Genomic DNA, 21,669 nt, shown 5'->3' on the forward strand with positions numbered 1-21,669 from the left:
GTTCTTTGTACCTCATTATAATACTTTGTCATACATCAGTTCTTTGAAATTTTAAATTTTACCTGTAATGTAGATATATTTCATAATGCCCTCGATGAATAAAACATTAAATGGTTAAATTCATTTAGTTTACTCTTCCAAATATGGTTTATCATTCATGATCATAATCCTATTTTTATCACTAATAAAAATCATCAATTAAAAATGAATATTTTCATATGTAAAAAGTAATAAATCCAATTGACCTTAAATGAATCAAGACGCAGTATAATATCTGTTACTAATATTATGTAGTTAATATAATACATTTTGTTAATACTTTGTTATTACTTAATGATTTTATTTTGGAAGAAGTTTTAAGGTTTTCAAATCAGTTCCATATAGAAATATATTACAAAGTAAAACAAATACAAAGAATGGATAAATTGAGGGAAATTTAAAGCAGACTGATATAAACCAAGACACTTTAATGCAAAAAACTAATAAGATACTTTACAATATACTTACAGTATATAGAGCTTCAGTATTGAAACTTTGAAAATGAGAAAGCCAGAATGAAAAGCCCAGATGCAAATGAAATGTGTTGTTTAAGATAATGTTGAAAGTTCAGCGAGTTTTTGAAGTATAAAAGAAAGAGATTGAGATGATAAAAATGTTTAAAAAGAGAATGTTTATGGCATGATCTTGTAATAGAAAGGTTAGTGCACCATAATTAGGCATCCAGGAATGGTTAGATTGAAACAAGCTATAAATAAAATTAAAAGAAATCAGTTAATTGAGGCTGTAGGATGTACAAGTGAGGTTATACAATTAGCAAGAGATAAAAGTACATCAAACCGATCAAAATGATTAAAGATAAAAACATTTGGGAATATAAACAAAAATCATACATTGTGCTACTTCAAATAAAACAAAGCATAAAGTAAGGATATTTAAAACAGGGAGGATTACATAAATTACAGATGGGAACAATTACTAGTATAAATCATAATGACAGTTGTTTTTATTATAAATTTATTTAATACTACAATCATACCTTCACCTTTCATCAATTGCAATTTAATAAAAAATAAAATCACAAATTGTGTTTTATTGAAATATCAGAGCAAGATATGAGACCAAGACAATGACTCAAACTGAGCATGTAAACAGTCTCTCTATAAGATTAATAATTAACTTGAAGACAATAATTCAAAAGACTGGGGCACAATGGTAATAATAAATAAAATAGAAGTATTATGTATCGAGTTTATATCGATTTAACTAAGCACATACACACATTACACATTCACTCACACTTGTAACACAGTACCGGTATAGCTATCTTATTGAACAAAGTTTTTTGTATTATCAAATCGATTTAGCTTCATTAACTAAGTCTTTTTTTATAACAAGACATGATCACAGAGTTAAACAATAAAAAAACAGCAGTGGACCAATAAAAATTCATCATTTGTTGTTTCTCAATGTACTATAACAATTACAATAGTACATTAATTTATTAGAATTTTAAGCTAAAGCAATTTTTAATTAAATAATAATAGTATCACTAATGATAGATGTAGTCTATAAAGCAATAATAAATCTTTAACAGCCGATCAATAATAAAAAAGGGTATAAACTTGTCTATAAAAGAAAAATCTGAATATTTTTATAGGCCAAGTTAATCTTAAAATATTGCATTGGGAATTCTACATTAATAAAATTTAAATTTGTGCACTTCATTAAAATAAAGAATATAAATTAAATTGTTACAAAAATCAAAACTAAAACTTACTGATAAAAATATACTTATTTGTATATTATTCAGGCAAAGAAGTAAACTTAATTTCTTTTAAAAAATAAAACAAAAATTTAAACAGAGAATTCTTTTCAAAAGAAAAGAAGTCATTTTAAAATATTTACTGATGAATCTAATGACTTCATTAATTCCAATTTTCCTTCCTCCCCAAATGAATACAAAAATAAGAATCGACTATATTTTTCATCAAATGAAAGAAAACCTGATGTTAGAAAAATATTTACCATAAAACAAATGAAAGTTAAGATTAGTTAAAATTCAATCTGTACAAATATAAAATAACTCTTTAACTACTGCAATTTCTGCACTTCAACTCATACAAACATAAACCTTAAATAGTCTTATTCAAAAATTTTTTTTTACAATTTATCAAACTAACATAAAGGAAATAAAAAGAAAATGTAGCTTTACAATACATATAAAAAAAAAACCTGTCATAAGCTGAAATAATGTTATTTATTGTGATTACATAATGTTAACTTCAATATCCTCAGTTTCATTATCAACACATGAAACATGCAATTTGAAATTGCTATCCAAAACTAAATAATTTTATTGTTTAAAAAAATATTATTTTTAAACAAAAGTATCTATAAAGGAAATATACAAACTTAAAAATTATTGTAATACTTTCTTTTGATTTAGATTTTATATATTTCATCTTGATTTTACCAAAAACTTAAAAAAAGAATTCTCTGGTTAAAATAATTAGAATCAACATAAATTACAATGATACATTACCTTATTGGGATAAATAAACCATCTTAAAACACACATTAGTACAATTATAAGAGAAATACAAGGGTGAGGTGAAAAGTTCCGGGCCTCACACAGAGATAGCATTAGTAAGCTTAATTTCTTGATGGCGTCATATGATTCCATTGTTCATTAGTTTACTATAAGAGTTTCAAGTTGCTGTATCATAGAGTATAGTTTAGTCTGTCAAAGTGAAGAATTAGGGTGCTTTTTTGAGCTGGGAAAACTGAAAAATTGTGCTGTGATTAAATAATTTTTTCTGAAAGGCATAAGTGCAAAGGAAATTAAAGAAGAGCTTGATACAACATTGGGAAACTCTCCTCCATCACGTACAACAATCAAATGCTGGGCTGCTGAATTTAAAATGGGTCAAAGCATCATTAATGATGAACCATGCAATGGATGCTCTTCTGAAGTGATTAAGCCAGAAAAAAATGCATAAAATCATTTTGGCAAATCGCCGAGTGACAGTGAACTTAGCAAAGTCTGTAGGCATGTCAGCAGAACATGTGTGCAATATTTTGTATGAACACATTTGGACATGAAGTTGTGCTGTAGATAAGTGCTGTGTTTGCTCAGTCCAACCAAAAACAATACTGAAAAACATTTCAAGCAATTGTCTTGTGCTCTTTTGCTGCATTCCAGAGGAACTTTTATGTCAATTTATGATGGTTGATGAGACTGATCTGGCTCCTAGTGACTATCACTGGTTTCCTAATCTAAAAAAAAAAAATAACTTCGAGGGAAAAGATTTTCAACCAATAATAAAGTTATTGATGCCAATAATAATATTATTGATATTATATAATATTTTCAACCAATAATAAAGTTATTGATAATAATAAAGTTATAGATGGTTATTTTAAGGAGTGGGGAAACTGACATACCAAACTGGCATAAGCACTCTTGTGGAATGGTGTACGAATTGTATTATGGGTGACTGATGAAAAATAAATCAGAATGTACCCAGAAAAATATTGTTTTCTTATCCAGGCCTGAAACTTTTCATCCCATCCTCATATTAGCAATTATATCTATTTTATGTGAAAATATATGTTTATATAAAATGTACTTATGTGTTAGCTGAAACTAAGTGATCGTTCTCAAATCTTTGAAATAAATTTCAAATAAGTAAAATAAAACATGAAGTCTTCTAAGAATGTGTTAGCTATGTATGTAGATACACGCATAAGATTGCGACATGATAAAAAACAATAAGTAACTGCATAATGAAAACTATAGAGAAATTAGTCATTCAAAGAAAAATATAATAAAACTAACTTGCTTAATAAAGTAAAAGTATATCAACTGATAACAAATGAGTAAATATTTATATATTTCAGTACTTAGGTCTCTGGATAATCATTTAATTAGATACAGTAAAACTCCTCAACCTGGATATCCCTCTGAAGTGAACATGCCTTACTAGTAAAGTTCAAGTTTAAATATTAATAAATACAAATTACCACAACTATTAACTTCCCTACTTGAAAGACTGTTTACTTTCACAATATTCAACTGAATAATAGGCCATTCAAACCAAATTAAATTTATTACTACACAATATTTTCTGTAACTGGAATAAGAAAGATTTCTACCCAATATGAAAATATCTAAAACTTTGTTGTTGTATACTGTAACATTTATGAATGATATATATTGCAATTCCATTGCATTTTTGATGCAGTGAGGATATGACTTCATGTAGTTTGCATTAAACAGAGTTAGACTTTACATCTGCAAAATTAGAAAGCCACAGTACAAAAAACTGTCTTATACAAAGAAATTTAAATCTATTTTAATTTTTTTAAATTGCGTTAATACTTAGGTCATGTGACTACTATAAAGTTGGCTAAAAAATTTTCCTTTGAATTGAACACTGGACTTTTAGTGAAGCAGGTAAGGATGCTATCGCATATGTCATGGTGGATAAAAGATAATTTGTACATTTAATTTTTAATAATAATAATATTATTAAATTATACTGAATATAATATTTAATAATAATAATTTAATGATATTATGAAATTATTATTCAATTATACTGAAGTATAATTGAGAAATAGGAACAAACCTTTATTTTTAACCTTTTGATGCAATTTTAATTTTCACTGCAGTGTAAACAATTTTAAATGAAATCAACAGAACCTCCTTTAACACTGAGAACTCTTTACGTTAGAAAAAATTATAAAATTGAAGGAGTTCACTTAAGAGATTTTACTGTACTTTTAATATTTTTTATTTGGAACCAAAGAAAGAATGGTATGTAGATATAATGTCTACCTCCGATGTAAAATACTTAACTAAATAATGATTTTACTACGAACATTCCAACAATAATACTTTTATGTAAATACTTCTGATAATATTGTTTAAAGACAAGAATAAAATACAGTAAAAGATACAAATTTTTATATTCCAGACACTGAATAATAAGACACATAATAATATGACAATAAACAATATTTTTTAACTTACAGACAAGAAAAATTAATGGTCATAACAGTTTTTTAAGTTATCAACAGCTTAACAGATCTTTTAATATAAAACAAGAGTATTATTTTCTCTACTAAATAAAATATCAAACATTATACTTATTTTTTTTAATATTTTTCTTTTTTTTATTAACTGTATTCATCACTAAAAGACAATCGGGGAAAACATTACATCTATGTGAAATTAAATTATTTGAAAAAAAAAATTATAACTTAAAATTATAATACAAAACATTGTTAACATCCCAATAGAACAACTGCACATTTAGTTTTGTAAACATTCACCATTAATAAAATCTTATGATAAAACTAAGAGCCAACAATATCAGAAAATAATAAAACATAATGTAATGACTATGATTCTTAAGTGAAATTAGAAAAAAAATATTCCGCCAAAAATTCACAAAAAGTGATAGAAAATTTTTATTGTACATTGTTGTGGAACCATAAACATGAATCATCATTATTATGATGGTTTAAATTTTAGAAACAATTTAATAACAATAAAAAGAACATTTTTGAAAAAAGTTCAAATTAAATTCACACATCTACACAGTAAATTATTTTTGGATTTTAAATGTTAAGTTAATTTAAAATAATTATTAATTTTTTACAATAGAGAATTTTTTAACATTTAAATTAAAAAAAATTAAAGTAATAATTATTATTATTAATACTTCTATTATTTCAAAAAGTAATTCATATATATTATATGCTACACTATTTAAAATATGGGGGAAAATTAAGAAAGATATTTACAACAGTTTTTTTATTTTAAAATATTATTAAAATTAATTTACTATTTAAAAAAAATCTGTTTGAAATTTATTATTAAGAACTTAAAACAATACCTAATTTTTTAAAGCATAATTTCACTCCAATCACATTTAAGAATATAAAAAAAAAAATTATGCTTCCTTTTTTGCTCATTTTAATAGGGTTATAACAGAAAACCTAACATAATTTTTATAATTAAATCAAAAAAAGTCTCAAACGATAAAAAAAGGATAAAATTACCAGAAGAAGAAGAAAAACAAGTCAATTGAAACTTATTCAACTTGGTCATTTGGAACTTATTAAAAAATAACATCAAACTCATAAAAGAATAAATAATAATAGCAAAGCTAAACAAATTACACAATCATTTATTTAAAAAAAATGCTCATGCAACACAATTGAGATTGTTAATTTTTTTTACTTAAGACCTTGTGTATATTATGAAAATTTTTGTTATCTGATAGGCTAACAATTACATAATTCCTTAAGTATTTCAATGCTTAATATATTATAATTATACTGTAATAATAATGCTGCTTAAGGTATTTCAATGTAATCAACAGAAATTTTATAATTAAAATTAATGAATTTTAATTTATTCTCATCAGTATTTCCATAAAACTGTCTATATTAAAAATTATGTGCAAAATTTGCATGTTCTATGTTACATAAATACATAACTTTAACTTTTTCCAATGAATTAAAATCTTTTTTTAATAAAAATAATAAAATTACTTTTAATTATGTTTGACTATTTTAAAATAAATTATTATTAATACCAATTGAATTTAATTTTTATACAAGATACTGAATAATTATGGCCAGCCAATCAGCTTAAGGCACAAAATAAGTGGACAAAATTATTACCTTACATCAATAATTTATTATTTAACCGGTGGTGTTATATACATTTTCATCTATTAGGATTCTGTGAAGTATAACTCTTTTCAACCTTTAATAGCATTTTAAAAATACAATTAAAAAGCAAATACATAGTTATACTATGTTATAGAAAATTTCACACGAGCAAACTTTAAAATTAAAATTGGAAAAGATTTTTTACTTCCAAATCAGTTTTTTTTTAAAAGAATCTGAGCACCTGACAGACCAGCAAACACTGTTAATTTCTTACAAAACATATAAAGTAAACATTTATTTCTATTTTTAAGTTTATATTTAATACCTACTTACTGTAAAAATAATTTTTAATGCAGCAGGTGTTTTATATTCTTAATAAAATGTTTAATATTAAAATATTGCTCATCTTGCAATGCTAATGCAACCAATGCAATAGAAATCAAAAATTAAAGAATTTTTTTTTTAGAAGATGATATAATAAGTATTACCGTAAGTGTAAGCAGTTCAAGGAATAGAAACTTACAACCCTCCCTATTACCACTAATGCAGAGTTTACTGCATGTTTTGTGATAATGAAAAACTGTGGTATACAAGCACAGCTATCACAAATCATAGTTGCAAAAACATTTTTAACGAAAACATGTAGTCTGGAATCTAGATATATATACATAATCTGACACTTTTTTCTATTTTTATGCTAAAAATACATTTGCAAATGTAGGAAGCATTATTACCTTTTCAGAAATGAAATGTGTCATCAATATTAAGAAATTTTAAAGAAAATTATATTAGCAATTAAGTTATTACTGCAGTCATGTTTGGTAGTAATCAGCAAGTATAAAATGTTTTATAAAATAAAAACAAACTTACATTTTAATGTAACAACAGATTAATTTTATGTTTTAAAGTAAAAACATAAAAGATAATTTATTTTTAATGTTTTGATTTCTTTTAATACATTTTAGTAATTTAACTTTATATCTGTTAAGATTTTTCTAACCAAAGATAAAAAATATTACATTTAAAAAATACACTTACTAAAAAATATATTGTCATTGGAGTTTAAACTACACAGACAATATAAACGCTTTTTTTATTCACAACTGTAGTAAATACATTCCATTAATTACTTACACGGAATGTGGTGCGGGAAAGGCGAAAACTTAAATATTTATTCCAATTTATGAAAAATAATTAATATTGTCTTCTTTATAATACTTTCAAAATTCAATTAATAAACAATACCCATTCATCACAACTATTGATGCACTGAATATTAATTATTCATTCATACTTTCCTTTTAATTAAACAGTGATAATAACTCTACTTCAAAATATCTGAAAAACTAATAATTAAATCGATAACAAAATTAAGTTTTCTTTGATGTCAATAAACTGAAAATAATCATCTTTCAAATAAATTATAAGAAAAATTCCAGATGGTGTTAATTAATAATTAATTTATTTATGTATTTTTATACAACATACTAAAAATTATAATAATTATACATACTGTTACTAATAATATAAATAAAAGCTAAATTAAAACATGAATATATACAAGCAAAAAAAAAAAAAGAAAAATAGAAAGTAAAATGTAAATAAAGAAATTTTAAAGTTACTTTAAAAATGAAGAAAGCATTCCTTATTGAAAAAATAAAACAATAAATAAATAAATAAATATTATATATATATATATATATATATATATATAAATATATATATAAATAAATTAAATAAAATTATTTTGTCATTATAATACTAAGTATGGTATCACTTTTTACGACAAATGAATTCTATAAAAGTAAATTGCCAAATTATCTACATAGAAAAAAAGAAACAAAAATTGTAACGAAAAAGACAGTTTAATATCATGCTTTCTCCATTTTTATTGACAACCCCAATGCAATTTTTAATTCAAGCACTTTTTTCATTACCCTAAAAACTGAGTAATCTTGTTTTAATTTTTTTTTAATAGCGCTCACAATATATAAATAATTATCAATATCATATCATAAATTCAGTGACAAATTATAATATATATACATATAGAGCTTGCATACATTTTTGTGTTTTTCGACGTTTTATTTCATTACTCAGGTTAAGCTCAGGTTTTTTTTTACATCTATAATAATTATTTACTTGATAACAGTTCATTTATTAATTTTTATATAATGTACGGTATATACAGTCGTAATAATTAATATTAACTTTAATAAAAATCACCACTTCATCTTGTTCTCTGTCCACTAACACACTTGATTACACAATATTTTCTATTGTAGAGACAAAAAAGAAGCACCCATGTTATCTACAACTTAAAAATCTAACTAAAATTAACTAAGATTTTTATTTTTTAAATATATTCATGGTTAAAATAATAATTTTTTTTATTTAATAATTATGTTTACCACTTTGTATTAGAATTCATTTTTAATTAATAATAACATATTAATAATTATAATATAATAATAATTATAATAATAATAATGATAACAATTATTTTAATAATAAAAACAGTAAGTATCTTCCGCTTAAACAATAACTAAGAAACATGTTTTATTTATACAAGAACAGAAATGTTGACCATAACAATAAAAAAACTACTTACACATCGCGATAGGACAGGCCGACTATTATCTGCTGGAACGTTGTTTCCCTGAGTACACACATTTAAGCTTTATATATAAAAAAAATAATTATATGAAGGAATAGATTTATTAGGCAGATGATAATAAAATAAGACATATAGCATAAAAAATATATAATAAGTCAAAATGAGCATTATAAAACATGCGTTCACTTATAAGATATATAATGAAAAACTAATTTTTTTATACAAATCAAAAATAATTACAATAATAAATATTTACTAAGAAATAATAAAACAAAATAATTTCTTACTGAATCATAGGAAAAATTCATAAGTAAAAACCTAACGTAAAAAAATTAGAAACAACTTATGCATATGAAAATAAAAAAATGTACAAAATGGTAGTTTTATAACTACTTTATACATAATTATTAATAAATCAATTGTATTACAAAATGATTTTTTTAAAAATCATCTTTTATACAGTTATTTAGGTAACATTAAGAATGGTAATGTATACTGTATACATACAAGAAAGATATAACATATTTGGAAAAAACTAATAATTTATCTGATTGGAAAATACATAATTAAATAAAATCACAAATTTTATTCTCTTTCATTCACTAATCTGATTATTAATTACTTATATTTAATTGTATTTTTTAAAATATTTTTATTTAAATAAGAGTGACTAACTTTTTAATACAAATATTATTACATTTTGAATGATGGTTACACACAATCTGTGAAATGTAACTTTTATTACCAGGCCTTTTATTAATTTTATGTTAAGCATTAAAATTTCTGAAGAGAATATCAGAAGTAAAGCGTACATGATAATGTAGAAACATAAGCTAAAGGCACGGAGTGATTATTATGTCATTTGTATAGGTATCTATTTTCCTCTCTTTTTTATTGAGTCAACGTTTTAAAAAGAAAAAATCTGAGAAAATATGTTTACAACCCTCTAATTTTAGACTTATTACCTTTTGAGTAATATGTTTATAAGAAAAATTATATTATAATTCAAACAAAAGAAAGGCATTCTACTTTTACATAGTATCAAAATCTGATTTTCAAGAGTGCATTTACTTTCAAATTATAACCAGCAGAAATTTAAGTACAATATGTACATACAACAGTTTTTATTTACTTTAGTTAGTTATTGTTAAAAGTTGAATCAACATTTCTGTATGAAATATTTATCACATGTTATATTAATGTACAAGGTGTAGTTCATCGGTAATCAGGATTCATCAAGTTAAGATTTAAAATATTTTCTAACCATGAGAAACTTTTAATAAAGATTATTTGTATATTTTACATTACTTTCCACTTAATAATTTCGATGTGACAAATGTGTTAGCTATAAAGAAAATCTTATGGTTTTCTTTTTTAAAAAAAAGTATAAAAATTATAAGCTGTTAATGAAGCAAAATTTCAATAGTAACAGTGCAAAATAATTTTCTTTTTTTAAATATTTTTTATCATGATTATTATTATTATTATAATTCATAACAGCAACCGATAAGAAAGCGTAACATTGGATGCTTTCAGTTTTTTAAATATTAATTAATTATTCAGTTTGTTGATTTCACATTATTTACAAAAGAACAGATAATAATCATTTATCCTACAAAAAAAGTTAACGTCTGAATTATTATAACATTCAAATCGATGAAAATGTCCTTGAAGTAAATGAGCCATTTGAAAAATTAATGAACTGATTTTGACTCCATTATATAGCGACTATCTGCCTGCTCTAAGATGTCTGATATACCTACATATTGACACAAATGAATCATAAGCATTGCTGCATCAACGTGTAGACTTGGAGCAGGCTGTTTCTGCAGCAGTATTTCAGTCTACTGACTCTTCCAGCAGTAGTCACAGTTTGAGCTCGTTTGCAATCTTTGAAGCTATGTTCTTAAAACCAATTGATGTTCCTGAGATACGTTTAAATCGAACACCATTCAGAGAAAGCCGAGGCAATTTGCATACCTCAATTTCCCACTGCACCAGTGAATCTGTGTTAGGGTCACCGTGCACACACAGCAATAAGAATCTTTCTCTCTGTTCGTAGTCACAATTATTAGCATCAAGAACCTAAAAAAAAGAAAATTAGCTATAACTTCACAAGTAGTACAAATGATGCATTTTATTTGAATGTAAATAATGATTCGTAAGTATCCATCTATTTCAGATCTACAGAAAAAAGTCAATCAACAGATGTAATATATTTACACTAAAAAACACAATAAAAATTCATGAAAGCTTCTTGCTAACAAATTGTAATAGAAGAGATATGTTACAGCTCACTGAAATATGTGGTTACATTGTTTATGAAGGTCAGGCAAATATAAACCATACTTTTGTTTTTAACATTTATTAAATGCTAGGATAAAGATCAAAATCATATTTATTGCTTTTCTATGCAGTCTCCTTGAAGTTCTACTAATTTTACCCAGTGTGTGGAGAGTTTGTGGATCCCTTATTCATAAAAAGTTTGAGATGAGTCAAAAGGCAATTGCACACTCCTCTACTTTATCATAAGTCTGGAATCTATGATGTCCTCCCAGTGCCTACTTCAATGATCCAAACAAAAAAAAGATGAAGTATAAATCTGAACTGTATGGGGGATATATTCTAAGGTTTCACAATAAATTTCATCCTGTTTATCCTGAGTGTTAACAACTGTGTGAGGCCTGGCATTGCTGTGAAGGAGAATCATATCTTTGATTGGCTGATGGCGCCTTTCAAAATGCAACATTCATGGAGAAAATCGATGTGTAATACATCTATCTTTCCAATTTTAAAAGTTGGTTGGAAGGACTATTCCCGCTGATGGACATGTTTTCACCTTTACAGGCAAGGATATCCACTCCAAAGTCGTAAATTTTGACTCATGAGTGTAATGATGGTCTTATGTCTCATCAAATATGATTAGTTGATGCAAAAAAATATTTCTCTCATCAAAATGAATTCAGCAGCCTTTGGAAAATTTCTTGTTGAACCTGTTTCTAATTTTTGGTCAAAAGTCCTAAAACTCACCTTCCTCAGACTTTGCGAAATCCAAGGTGTTTGTAATAATGGAATGGCCACTTCCATGACAGATACCCAATTCCAAAGCAATTTCATTGACTGTAAGAGTGTGACAATCTTCAATCAAGTTGGAGATTGATCGAATGTTGTAATCTGTTACAATCATTGCAATGCCTATTGTAACTGTCTTTTAGTTTCACGCCTCCTTTAAAGTTTCTGGATCAGTTGTTAGACTTTGTTACATGACATCACATCTCCTAACTGCATATGCTGTCGAATAAAAATTTTGGAAGGTTTAACATACTAATTCATAAGTAACTTCATGATAATATGTTGCACAACCAATGATGAAACCTCTTGCTCTGACATGAAGCTACTGAGAAGATATATGCACGCAAATGCCAAGCCACTGGAGCATCCATTCCCTCTCCGTATCTCCACCATCAATATCCTTTGTGTCATCTCACTTTTATTCATACACAAGACATGAAGACAAAAGTCTGGTTTATATTTGAACCTTGTATATATCAGGTTGTCTAAAAAATATTGAGCTTTTAATGGCCAAAATTGAGAATACATTTATTGTCATTGGAAAATAAGATTGAAACCACATATGTAACATTTTCTTTTGATGACCTTCTGCCATTTTTCTGGCAACACCATAATCCCATTGCCATCGCTATAGAAATTCTGTGGTTACTAGTAAAAGAAATGTGACATGTGGTTTTCAAAGGCCTCTTTTAAAACTAATTTAACACTATTCAGGGAGTTCTGCAGAGACTGAAACAAATGATAGTCTCATTGTACCAGGTTACATGGTGCTAATACGGTGGATGAATTAAAAACTCCCAGTAAATTCTCTCAATTTCTGATGGATCGTTAAAGATGTACATGGTCTGGTGTTAGCATGGTATTCAACACCATTTCTGTTGAGCAGTTCAGGCTGTTTCTTTTTAATTGCTTTATGCAATTGCATTAAATGTTGATAGTACAGGTCTGAGTCTATCATTCCGCCTGGCAGCAGCAGCTGGTGATGCAGGATTCCCTTCCAATCCTACCAAATGCACAGCATAACCTTCCTGGGTGTCAGTGTGGACTTTGCCACAGACTGTGGAGCTTCTCCTAGCCTCAACTATGATCTTTTTTGCACACTGTTGTCATAGGTTATACCCTTTTCATTACTTGTGATCAACCATTTCAGAAATGGCTTGATTTCATTGCGTTCAGTAGAGATTCACAAATAGAAATTTGATTGAGTAAATTTTTCTAAGTCAGATCATGTGGCATCCAAACATTGAGTTTCTTTTTGTAGCCAGTTTTCTCCAAATGGTTTAACACTATTTGGTGATGTCAAGACTGCTTACATGTAGATCTTCCTCCATTTTTGCACGAATATTAGTCACCTTTTCTGTGATTGATCACCCACTATGAGGAGCAACTTGAACAACAAAATTTCCAGAATGAAAGCGACTGAACCATCTTTTGGCTGTTGGTTTTGATAACATATCTTGCCCTAAACAGCACAAATTTCTACACAGGCCTGGGCAGCATTTGCACCATAATCGAAATAGAATTATAAAATGTAGCGCAGTTTTGCAGAAAGTTCACTCATCTTCACAGTGCAATACCTTACATCTGAGTACAAGAATTTCAACACTTTTTACACATGTACTAGCTTCAACTGCTAACTGTCTAATGACAATTGGCTTGACCCACTGTGACTCATATACCCTGAGATTTAGGACACTAACGCAAAAGACTCACTACTTTTTCGACTACCTACTATTATAGATATTTTTTAAAAGTATTTGTTTTTACATGACTAAATGAGTACTTAAAAGTTATCAAGTTTTACTTCCATCCCCATTTTTAATACATCTTTGAATTTTGATGAACTCTACACTACTAAATAAATAAATAAATATTAACTACAATTAGTTTATTTACATGTTTTATTATTAATTTACAAATTTTTGGCATTAGGTTGTAATTAAAAAAAAAAAAAGTTATCATAAATCCTTAAATCATAAAAAAGAGACATTTTCTGTATGCTATACTTTAACTTGAGTGTCCAGGATCAACATACCTTGAAAACTTTATTGGTGGGGTATAAAAAAACATAATTTGACTGTGGTAACGTTCACAAACAGCACAATAGACAAGAATCAATTAAGTAATTCTATAACAAATACCTTTATTTACTGATCAAACTATAGTTTGAATATATGTCAAATTATACAAAAACAAGAAACATTCAACAATATTTTAGTCCTCATATTAAATATAAAACAAAATTTAAATGGATACAGAATACAATAATGTATAATTTTCTCATAAAACCAAACAGAAATACGTATGTAACAGGTGTAGAATAAGCACTTCACTGGATTTGAGATGTCTCAATGTGCAAGAATTTTCCAATTTCATAAAAGGGGTACAAAACAACCAACCATCCCCATAATTTCCTTTTAAAAATATTGACTAGGTTCTGGCTCTTACTTCGTGTGGCAGTTTATTTACCAAAACAATACCACTTGCTTGATAACTTTCTCGTGTTCTCCAGCCTAACCATTGGTATATGAAGAGTTTGACAGTATCTTGTGTTAAATATATGAATGTCAAGCCATCAAGAATTAACGTAGTACAAAAGCCCGAAGAACAATTTAACAAAAAAGTATTGCTTTAAAATTAGAAAACACATACAACAATAACATGTGCACGTTTTATAATCACTTTAAAACTATGAACAACATAAAGAACAATAAAATAATATTTTTACAAAATTACTCTCCTGACATTGAATGTATAAAATTAGGCAACTTACTATTTTAGCTAAGAAAATCAACTAATCTAGTAGTTAAAAACAGTTTCTGGCAGTATATCCCAATATATCTAATTAGCTAATATCTTAAAAATTCCAATTTTAGCTAAGTGAAACTTTATTTTTTTAAATACAACCAGAAACTGTTTTTATTTAACTACCAGATTAGTTGATTTTCTATTTTTGCCTCCAGGCAAAGTATGGCACTTTTTAAATTATCATTTCATCTACCTTATTTTCCTCTTTAAAATACATATGTAAAAGCACAGACAAGGTTGTAATGATAAAAAAAAATTAAAAATTCTGAAACTGAAAATGTAAAAACATGTGCTTATTAGATAAGGAGATACTTCATTAAGATATATTTACTTTTCTTGAAATATGAATTTCCATTGAAAAATGCAAAAAATGCTAAACAAGAAGCTAAGTATTTCTGATCTATTTTTCTATAGATAATCTATACATATATTTCTCCCTTATACTAACGTGAGGAATATGGTATTACAACACAGAATGATCTTTTTTTAAACATCTTGTACCATTACATTATTACATTGCCACTTACACCATATAAATATTGATTCATATAAATAAGTGTGTTGATACCTTTCGTATTTCAGCCATTATCTCGTTTGGATCACGAGAAGAAGTTGTCTTCATGCTCCAAGTGAATCTGAGAGAACGAGGTTTAACTTGGTCATCATTCACTGTACTGCTGAAACAAATAGTTTTAACATTACATTACTGAAAGTCTGAAGCTGAAATAAATTGTCCACACACTATAAGTAAAACGTTATGCTCCTGAAGAATGCTAAAACTCAAAACATTTGCAATATTGTTGTCAATCTGCTTACCAGGGCATCACGAAATTAAAAGAAAAATTAGTTAATCAGAGAAATTAATAATTCTAATTTAGTCTTGCAGTAGATGTTTGGATAAATCCAATAATTCAGTTGAGTAGTTGAACAAACTACGCGATTGTGTGGATGGTTGAGTTTTCTTGTACTTGTATTTGAGTATCCTAGTACACTTCATTTATGGGGTGTTACCTTATTTTATAATCCCTCTTTTGGTATTTTTTACACTACTTACCATGAACACTGGATTGGTTAGACCCACTCACTGGTTTTGGTTAGACCCCACCCCACCTGCCACTGGATCAATAGTAAAATTAAGGGGACCTGTTTTAATTAAAAATCTGATATTTGAGTGGTTTGATTAGACAACTTTGAGTCAAAATGTCCTATTTAGGAATCTTCACATTTAGTGACTGACAAATCGGGTTAACTTTTTATTACCCTTGTAATCTCTTGAAATGAATTACACATATTAAGAGCAATCTACGCAAAATGTGAATTCTGCTTACAGCATAATTTTTAGAAACTAATTTAAAATTTCGCATAACTTTTATTACTTGTTCTAAAATCATTTTCTAAAAGCAGCTAATAAAAAAAATTTATAAGAATTTAGAATTCCATTCCAATCATAATGAATTTTCTGTTCTTCTAAAAATTAGTTGTTTTACATTTTTTCTGGGCACACAACGAAGTATCATCAGCGCCGGATCAGTATTTATATAGTAAATAAATAAATACTAAAAATTACATTAAAAACTAAAAACCAGTAATATAAAAATACAGTAAAAATTGAAAATGCATACAACATATGTTAAAAGCAAAATAAAATTAATAATGGAATATTACATTGGTTATCTAAATTAAAACAATAAATTATCATCTGCCATGCTAAATGGCATAAATAGCTGACACATACCAGAAAACTCAAATATCTGAATAAAAGGCATGGCCCTAAGAAACTGTAAAACATTCGATAACATCATCTCATTGTTTCTTAAGATATTTCAGAAGTTAGCCCCTAGTTAAAAATTCTGATGCAATGCAGCATAGCAGACACAATCCACAAGAATATGGTGTACAGTTAGTTGGCAGTCGTAGTGAATACAAAAGGGTGCATCGGTCTGAATCTTCAGATATCCATCAGTATGCTCTATTCGCGAACTGCAAATAATAATCTACTCTTGACGATTATTCCTACATGAGGAGCTTCACAGTGCTATAGTATTCTTAACAGGACAAAGTTTATTGTTGATAGTATATTCCATTCACTTGGCCATTTATCGTGATGAGTGGCATCTGCGGATGCCATTATTCAGGGGGATCTGGGATTCCCTCTTCAGAAAACAGAAAAGATCATCAGAAACAATATGATTAGCGGCACTATCAGCACACTCATTGCCTGAAATTCCAATACGGCTGGGATCCAGCAGAAGCTCACAGTTGTGTTACACTAAGTCATTTCAAGATAACAGGTTTATGTTACAGACGACAGGGTGTCTGGAATACACGTCTCTAATCACCTGTAAGGCATTCATGGAATCTGAACAGACAAGTACATGTTGAAATGTCAGGCTAATTATATTTAAGGCCTTATTAATAGCATACAGCTTCACAACCAAAACACTGATGATACTGGGAAGGCCAAACAAATTATTTTACACGGTAGCAGTAAATCTTTCTTTATCAATAATAAATATCATCAGTTTTCTTTTTGTAAAATAAACTATTCTCTCACCAACCTACTATAAATAAGTCTAAAACACAACAAACCAATATCATTTTTAAAATTAACTAAATAATAATTAAATGTCAAGCATCAGTTTAGAGAAATAATTCAATATACAAATTATCTCAAAACAGTTTATTTACGCCAAATTTGTTTTACTTTTTTTCAGTTCTTCCTAAACTTAATGAGGGATAGGGAAAATTTTAAGAGTGGTTGTTGGCATAAAACCAAATAGTTACATCATTTATATAATTATATTTGATGTTATTTAACTTCGGTACTTATTAACACAGCTGAAAAAAATATGCCTATAAATAAAATAAAAAAGATATTTAATTTGAACTGATATAATTAGGTTATATGTATAAGCATGTGATATGTGAATGTATGTGTGAGGATGTACATATGCACATGTACATACACGTACAAAAAAGGAAGCTTAAGAAGATACAACAAAATCTTTCAAAAATATTACTACTAAGTATAAAAAAATCTGTGATCAGATTTTTCTTACAAAAACTATATAAACTATTTTAAAGTAAAAAATAGTTTAAATTTCAAATGGAAAAAAAATTTCCATTTGAAATTTTTTTAATATCCTGAATTTTTTTCCATTACTTCCTGCTTCATTTTACTTACTTAATTCCTGCTCATATTAGTGAACTTGGTGATGATTCAAAGTTTTTTCCATTCATTATTTTCTCGATTAATCTTCACTACTAGAATTCTCTACATATGCCTTTATCAAATTAAATTCCCATCTATATTAACTGGACACTATTTTTTTTATCTATATTGTATACTTGAGTTCTTCATCTAACCCAATTATTCTTGAATATTTTTTTGTTCTCCAGCATTTAGAAAAATATTTCTGTCTACTTCTTCAATTTCACTTAAATCTTGGTCACTGCTACTACTATCCTCATTCTAAAGCAGAAAAGTCTTTACTCTATTTTAATGATTATCACTGCTTTTATCGCTTTCCAATTTTTCAAATTGTCCATTTGCCAATGTTATCACCACAGTCCACTTTGTATAAGAAAACCGATAAATTTTTTAACTACTTACTTGCCTCTAGGGTTAACTCTTAACCCATCAGCTGTTTTAATGATGATAAATAGAGTCTAAATAAACATTCAAATTCTTCCATTGCTACACTATAAAATATCTTCTGAAGGATGTACTGGAGCATGAATTTCAATCTTATTTCCTCGAGTACTTTTTGGCATAAAAAATTAATTTAATCTGTATTGTAAATTTTCCATTTTCATTAAATTCATTATGATTATTATTACCAATGGGAAATGTATTTTCTTATTTTCACCCATACATAAAATCAAGCTTTTTTTTGCAAGATGTTCTATAGATATTTAATTTGATAAACAGTAATTGCGAATAATAAATTAGAATTTCCCTTACACTTCACCTCAGTGATAAAAAATATAAGATTAAACAGAAAAGTTTAACATTTTTCATGATGAAACAAACCAACTTATAAAGTTGTTCATTACCAAAATCGCAGTAAGAAATTACATGTAGGGGAGGGAACATGCAAACACAAAATGTTTTCATGCTGCCTAATATGGTTTGCATATCCCTCAACTGAACTACTTCCAACAGAAATGTCTAATAATACTGTTTGCATAAATCATATAAATATTAAAATCATGTTTTAAAACTGCCTAGTGTATAGTAACTGCTGTTTGTATAAGTCATAAGTGACATGCCTCAGTTACTACACTATAGATCAATTAAAAACTATTTAAAAATGCACTATTTGATTTCTAATTCTCCAATCATGCATTCTAAGCTGAAAAAAAAAATCAAGATTAATCAAAATAAATTACGTTTAAAAATATTATGTACTATGGATTAACTTATATATGAGGAATTTTTCTTAAGTCAATCAGAATTTTATTAATTTTTTTTCATTTCATTTGAATATAAAAGATAATATTTAATTAAAATGTAAATACTGAAAATATAGATAAATAAAATAAATTAATAAAATAAATGCTGTTAAAATAATACGTGCATGAAATGTAACAAAACAAAACACAAAACAAAAAATGTAACATACCTAACTACATGTTTTGGAACTGGATCCATTGGTCTGAAAACAAAAACAAACCCCAAAATAGAAAAAATGCAATAAAAACAAAAAGGAAAAAAAATTAATGCGAAAGGTATAACTGTACTGACAACAAATTTTATTACAACAAACAATAAACTAAAAAAGGATACAAACTAATCAATTTATCATTATTTCAATTTAAAAAAATGATACACTAAAGTTTATTTTTAATACAGCTTGAAAACAAAATCCAACTAAGCGTAACTATGGGACAAAACTAAATAATGATATATTGCAAAAAGAACATTTCTGGTAAAAATTGAATTTTTAATATTTAAAATATTAACAGAAATTATAATTAAACAAATGCATAGAAAAAAAAACAGCATAAAAGTGATTCCACAAATATTCTTCAAGAAAAAGTATAAAAAAGTTAAATCAGATTCAATAATCATTAAAAAAATTATTTTCTCTGGTTTATTGGAACTCTATTGTAGCAGTCATTCAAACTGAGTGATTAATCACACAATAAAGTACAAAAGAACAAAGAAATGGGCAACAAATCATACATTAACATGGATATGAAAGTAGAAGAAAAGTTATTCTAAAAATACCTATCGGCTAATACTTAATTTCTTTTTTATACAAATGAGGTGAAATTATTAAAGTTCAATAAATTTATTGCCAAAATAATAGTTGCAAAATCCATTATAAAGAAATGCGATAATCAGAGAACAGTACAGTAACAGAGTATTTTAATTCATAATACAAAATCAAGAAATGTACAAACATTACATACTGAATTAAGTAACATACTTAGATGAAGCATGACAACAATCCACGGTCAGTACATTACATTTAAAATAAAAATAATATATATTATTTATTATTAGATTATTATTTAAGGTAAAAAAAAAATTGGTTCAATATGGTCCTGTGATTAAAATTAAAACTATCATCAGTTTCATTTATATTAGAATGGGTTGTAAATGATTTCATATGTGAAATAAAATGAAGACCTTTAAGAAAACAATAAATAGTAATGCCACAGTCTTCTTCACAAACAGATGAAGCGTGCTAACAAATGTCAATATAATCAAAAGAACATGAATAAAAATATACTCAAATAGAAATACCACGCACATAAATTTAATTTGTTTTAAACTAGAAAGTTAATAGTAAGAAATACTGTAACTCTTAAAAAAAAAGGCTAAAAGCAAGAGAATTCGATCAAATTGTTCTGTATTAAATACCATAAATTTAATTATTTTTGTGAACATTAGTATGTAAAGTGGCATGAAAATATGCCACTCTCCAAATCTCCATATGTTTGAAAGCCTTGGAAAAGATCCAGAAGATGGGAAAATGGGATCCACATCAACTGAATGAAAGACAGCAAAAAAACCGAAAAACCACTTGCAAAATGCTGCTTGCCAGGTACAAAAGAAAGTCATTTCTCCATCGAATTGTGAGAGATGAAAAGAGGATACAATTTGAGAATCCTAAGCTTAAAATCATGGGTAACTCTCCAGGCAAACCATTGACATTGATTTTAAGGCCAGATCGCTATGGAAAGAAGACAATGCTCTGTGTTTGGTGGGATCAGAAGGGTGTGATCTATTATGAGCTGCTAAAACCTGGTGAAACCGTTAATACTGAATGCTACCAACAACAAATGATCCGATGCGAATCAAGCATTGCGTGAAAAACGACCAGAATATCAAAAAAGGCAACACAAAGTGATTTTGCTTCATGATGACACACAGAAAAACCGGTCAAGGAAATGGTTGAGGCGTTCAGTTGGGAAATACTTTCGCATGTGGCTTACTCATCAGACTTGGCTCTGCCTGACTACTATTTATTTGC

General features: G+C 27.0%; 1 protein-coding gene across 29 annotated transcripts in view; it reads right to left on the reverse strand.

Annotated features, from left to right (window-relative positions):
- Positions 1–1,017: 1,017 nt before the first annotated feature.
- LOC142318879 (serine/threonine-protein kinase MARK2-like) overlaps positions 1,018–21,669 on the reverse strand; it is a 385,326-nt gene continuing 364,674 nt past the window's right edge. For 27 of the 29 annotated variants that reach the window (XM_075355485.1, XM_075355493.1, XM_075355492.1 and 24 more), the window contains 3 exons: positions 19,810–19,842; positions 15,753–15,861; positions 1,018–11,389 (listed from right to left, as the gene is read on the reverse strand). In XM_075355485.1, coding sequence (XP_075211600.1) covers positions 11,171–11,389; positions 15,753–15,861; positions 19,810–19,842 — 361 coding nt within the window. In that variant the 3' untranslated portion in view covers positions 1,018–11,170. The remainder of the gene's footprint in view (positions 11,390–15,752; positions 15,862–19,809; positions 19,843–21,669) is intronic. The other 2 variants (XM_075355470.1, XM_075355476.1) reach the window with 2 other exon arrangements.

Source organism: Lycorma delicatula, chromosome 2, assembly GCF_047948215.1.
Source record: "Lycorma delicatula isolate Av1 chromosome 2, ASM4794821v1, whole genome shotgun sequence".
NCBI classification, from domain to species: Eukaryota; Metazoa; Arthropoda; class Insecta; order Hemiptera; family Fulgoridae; genus Lycorma; species Lycorma delicatula.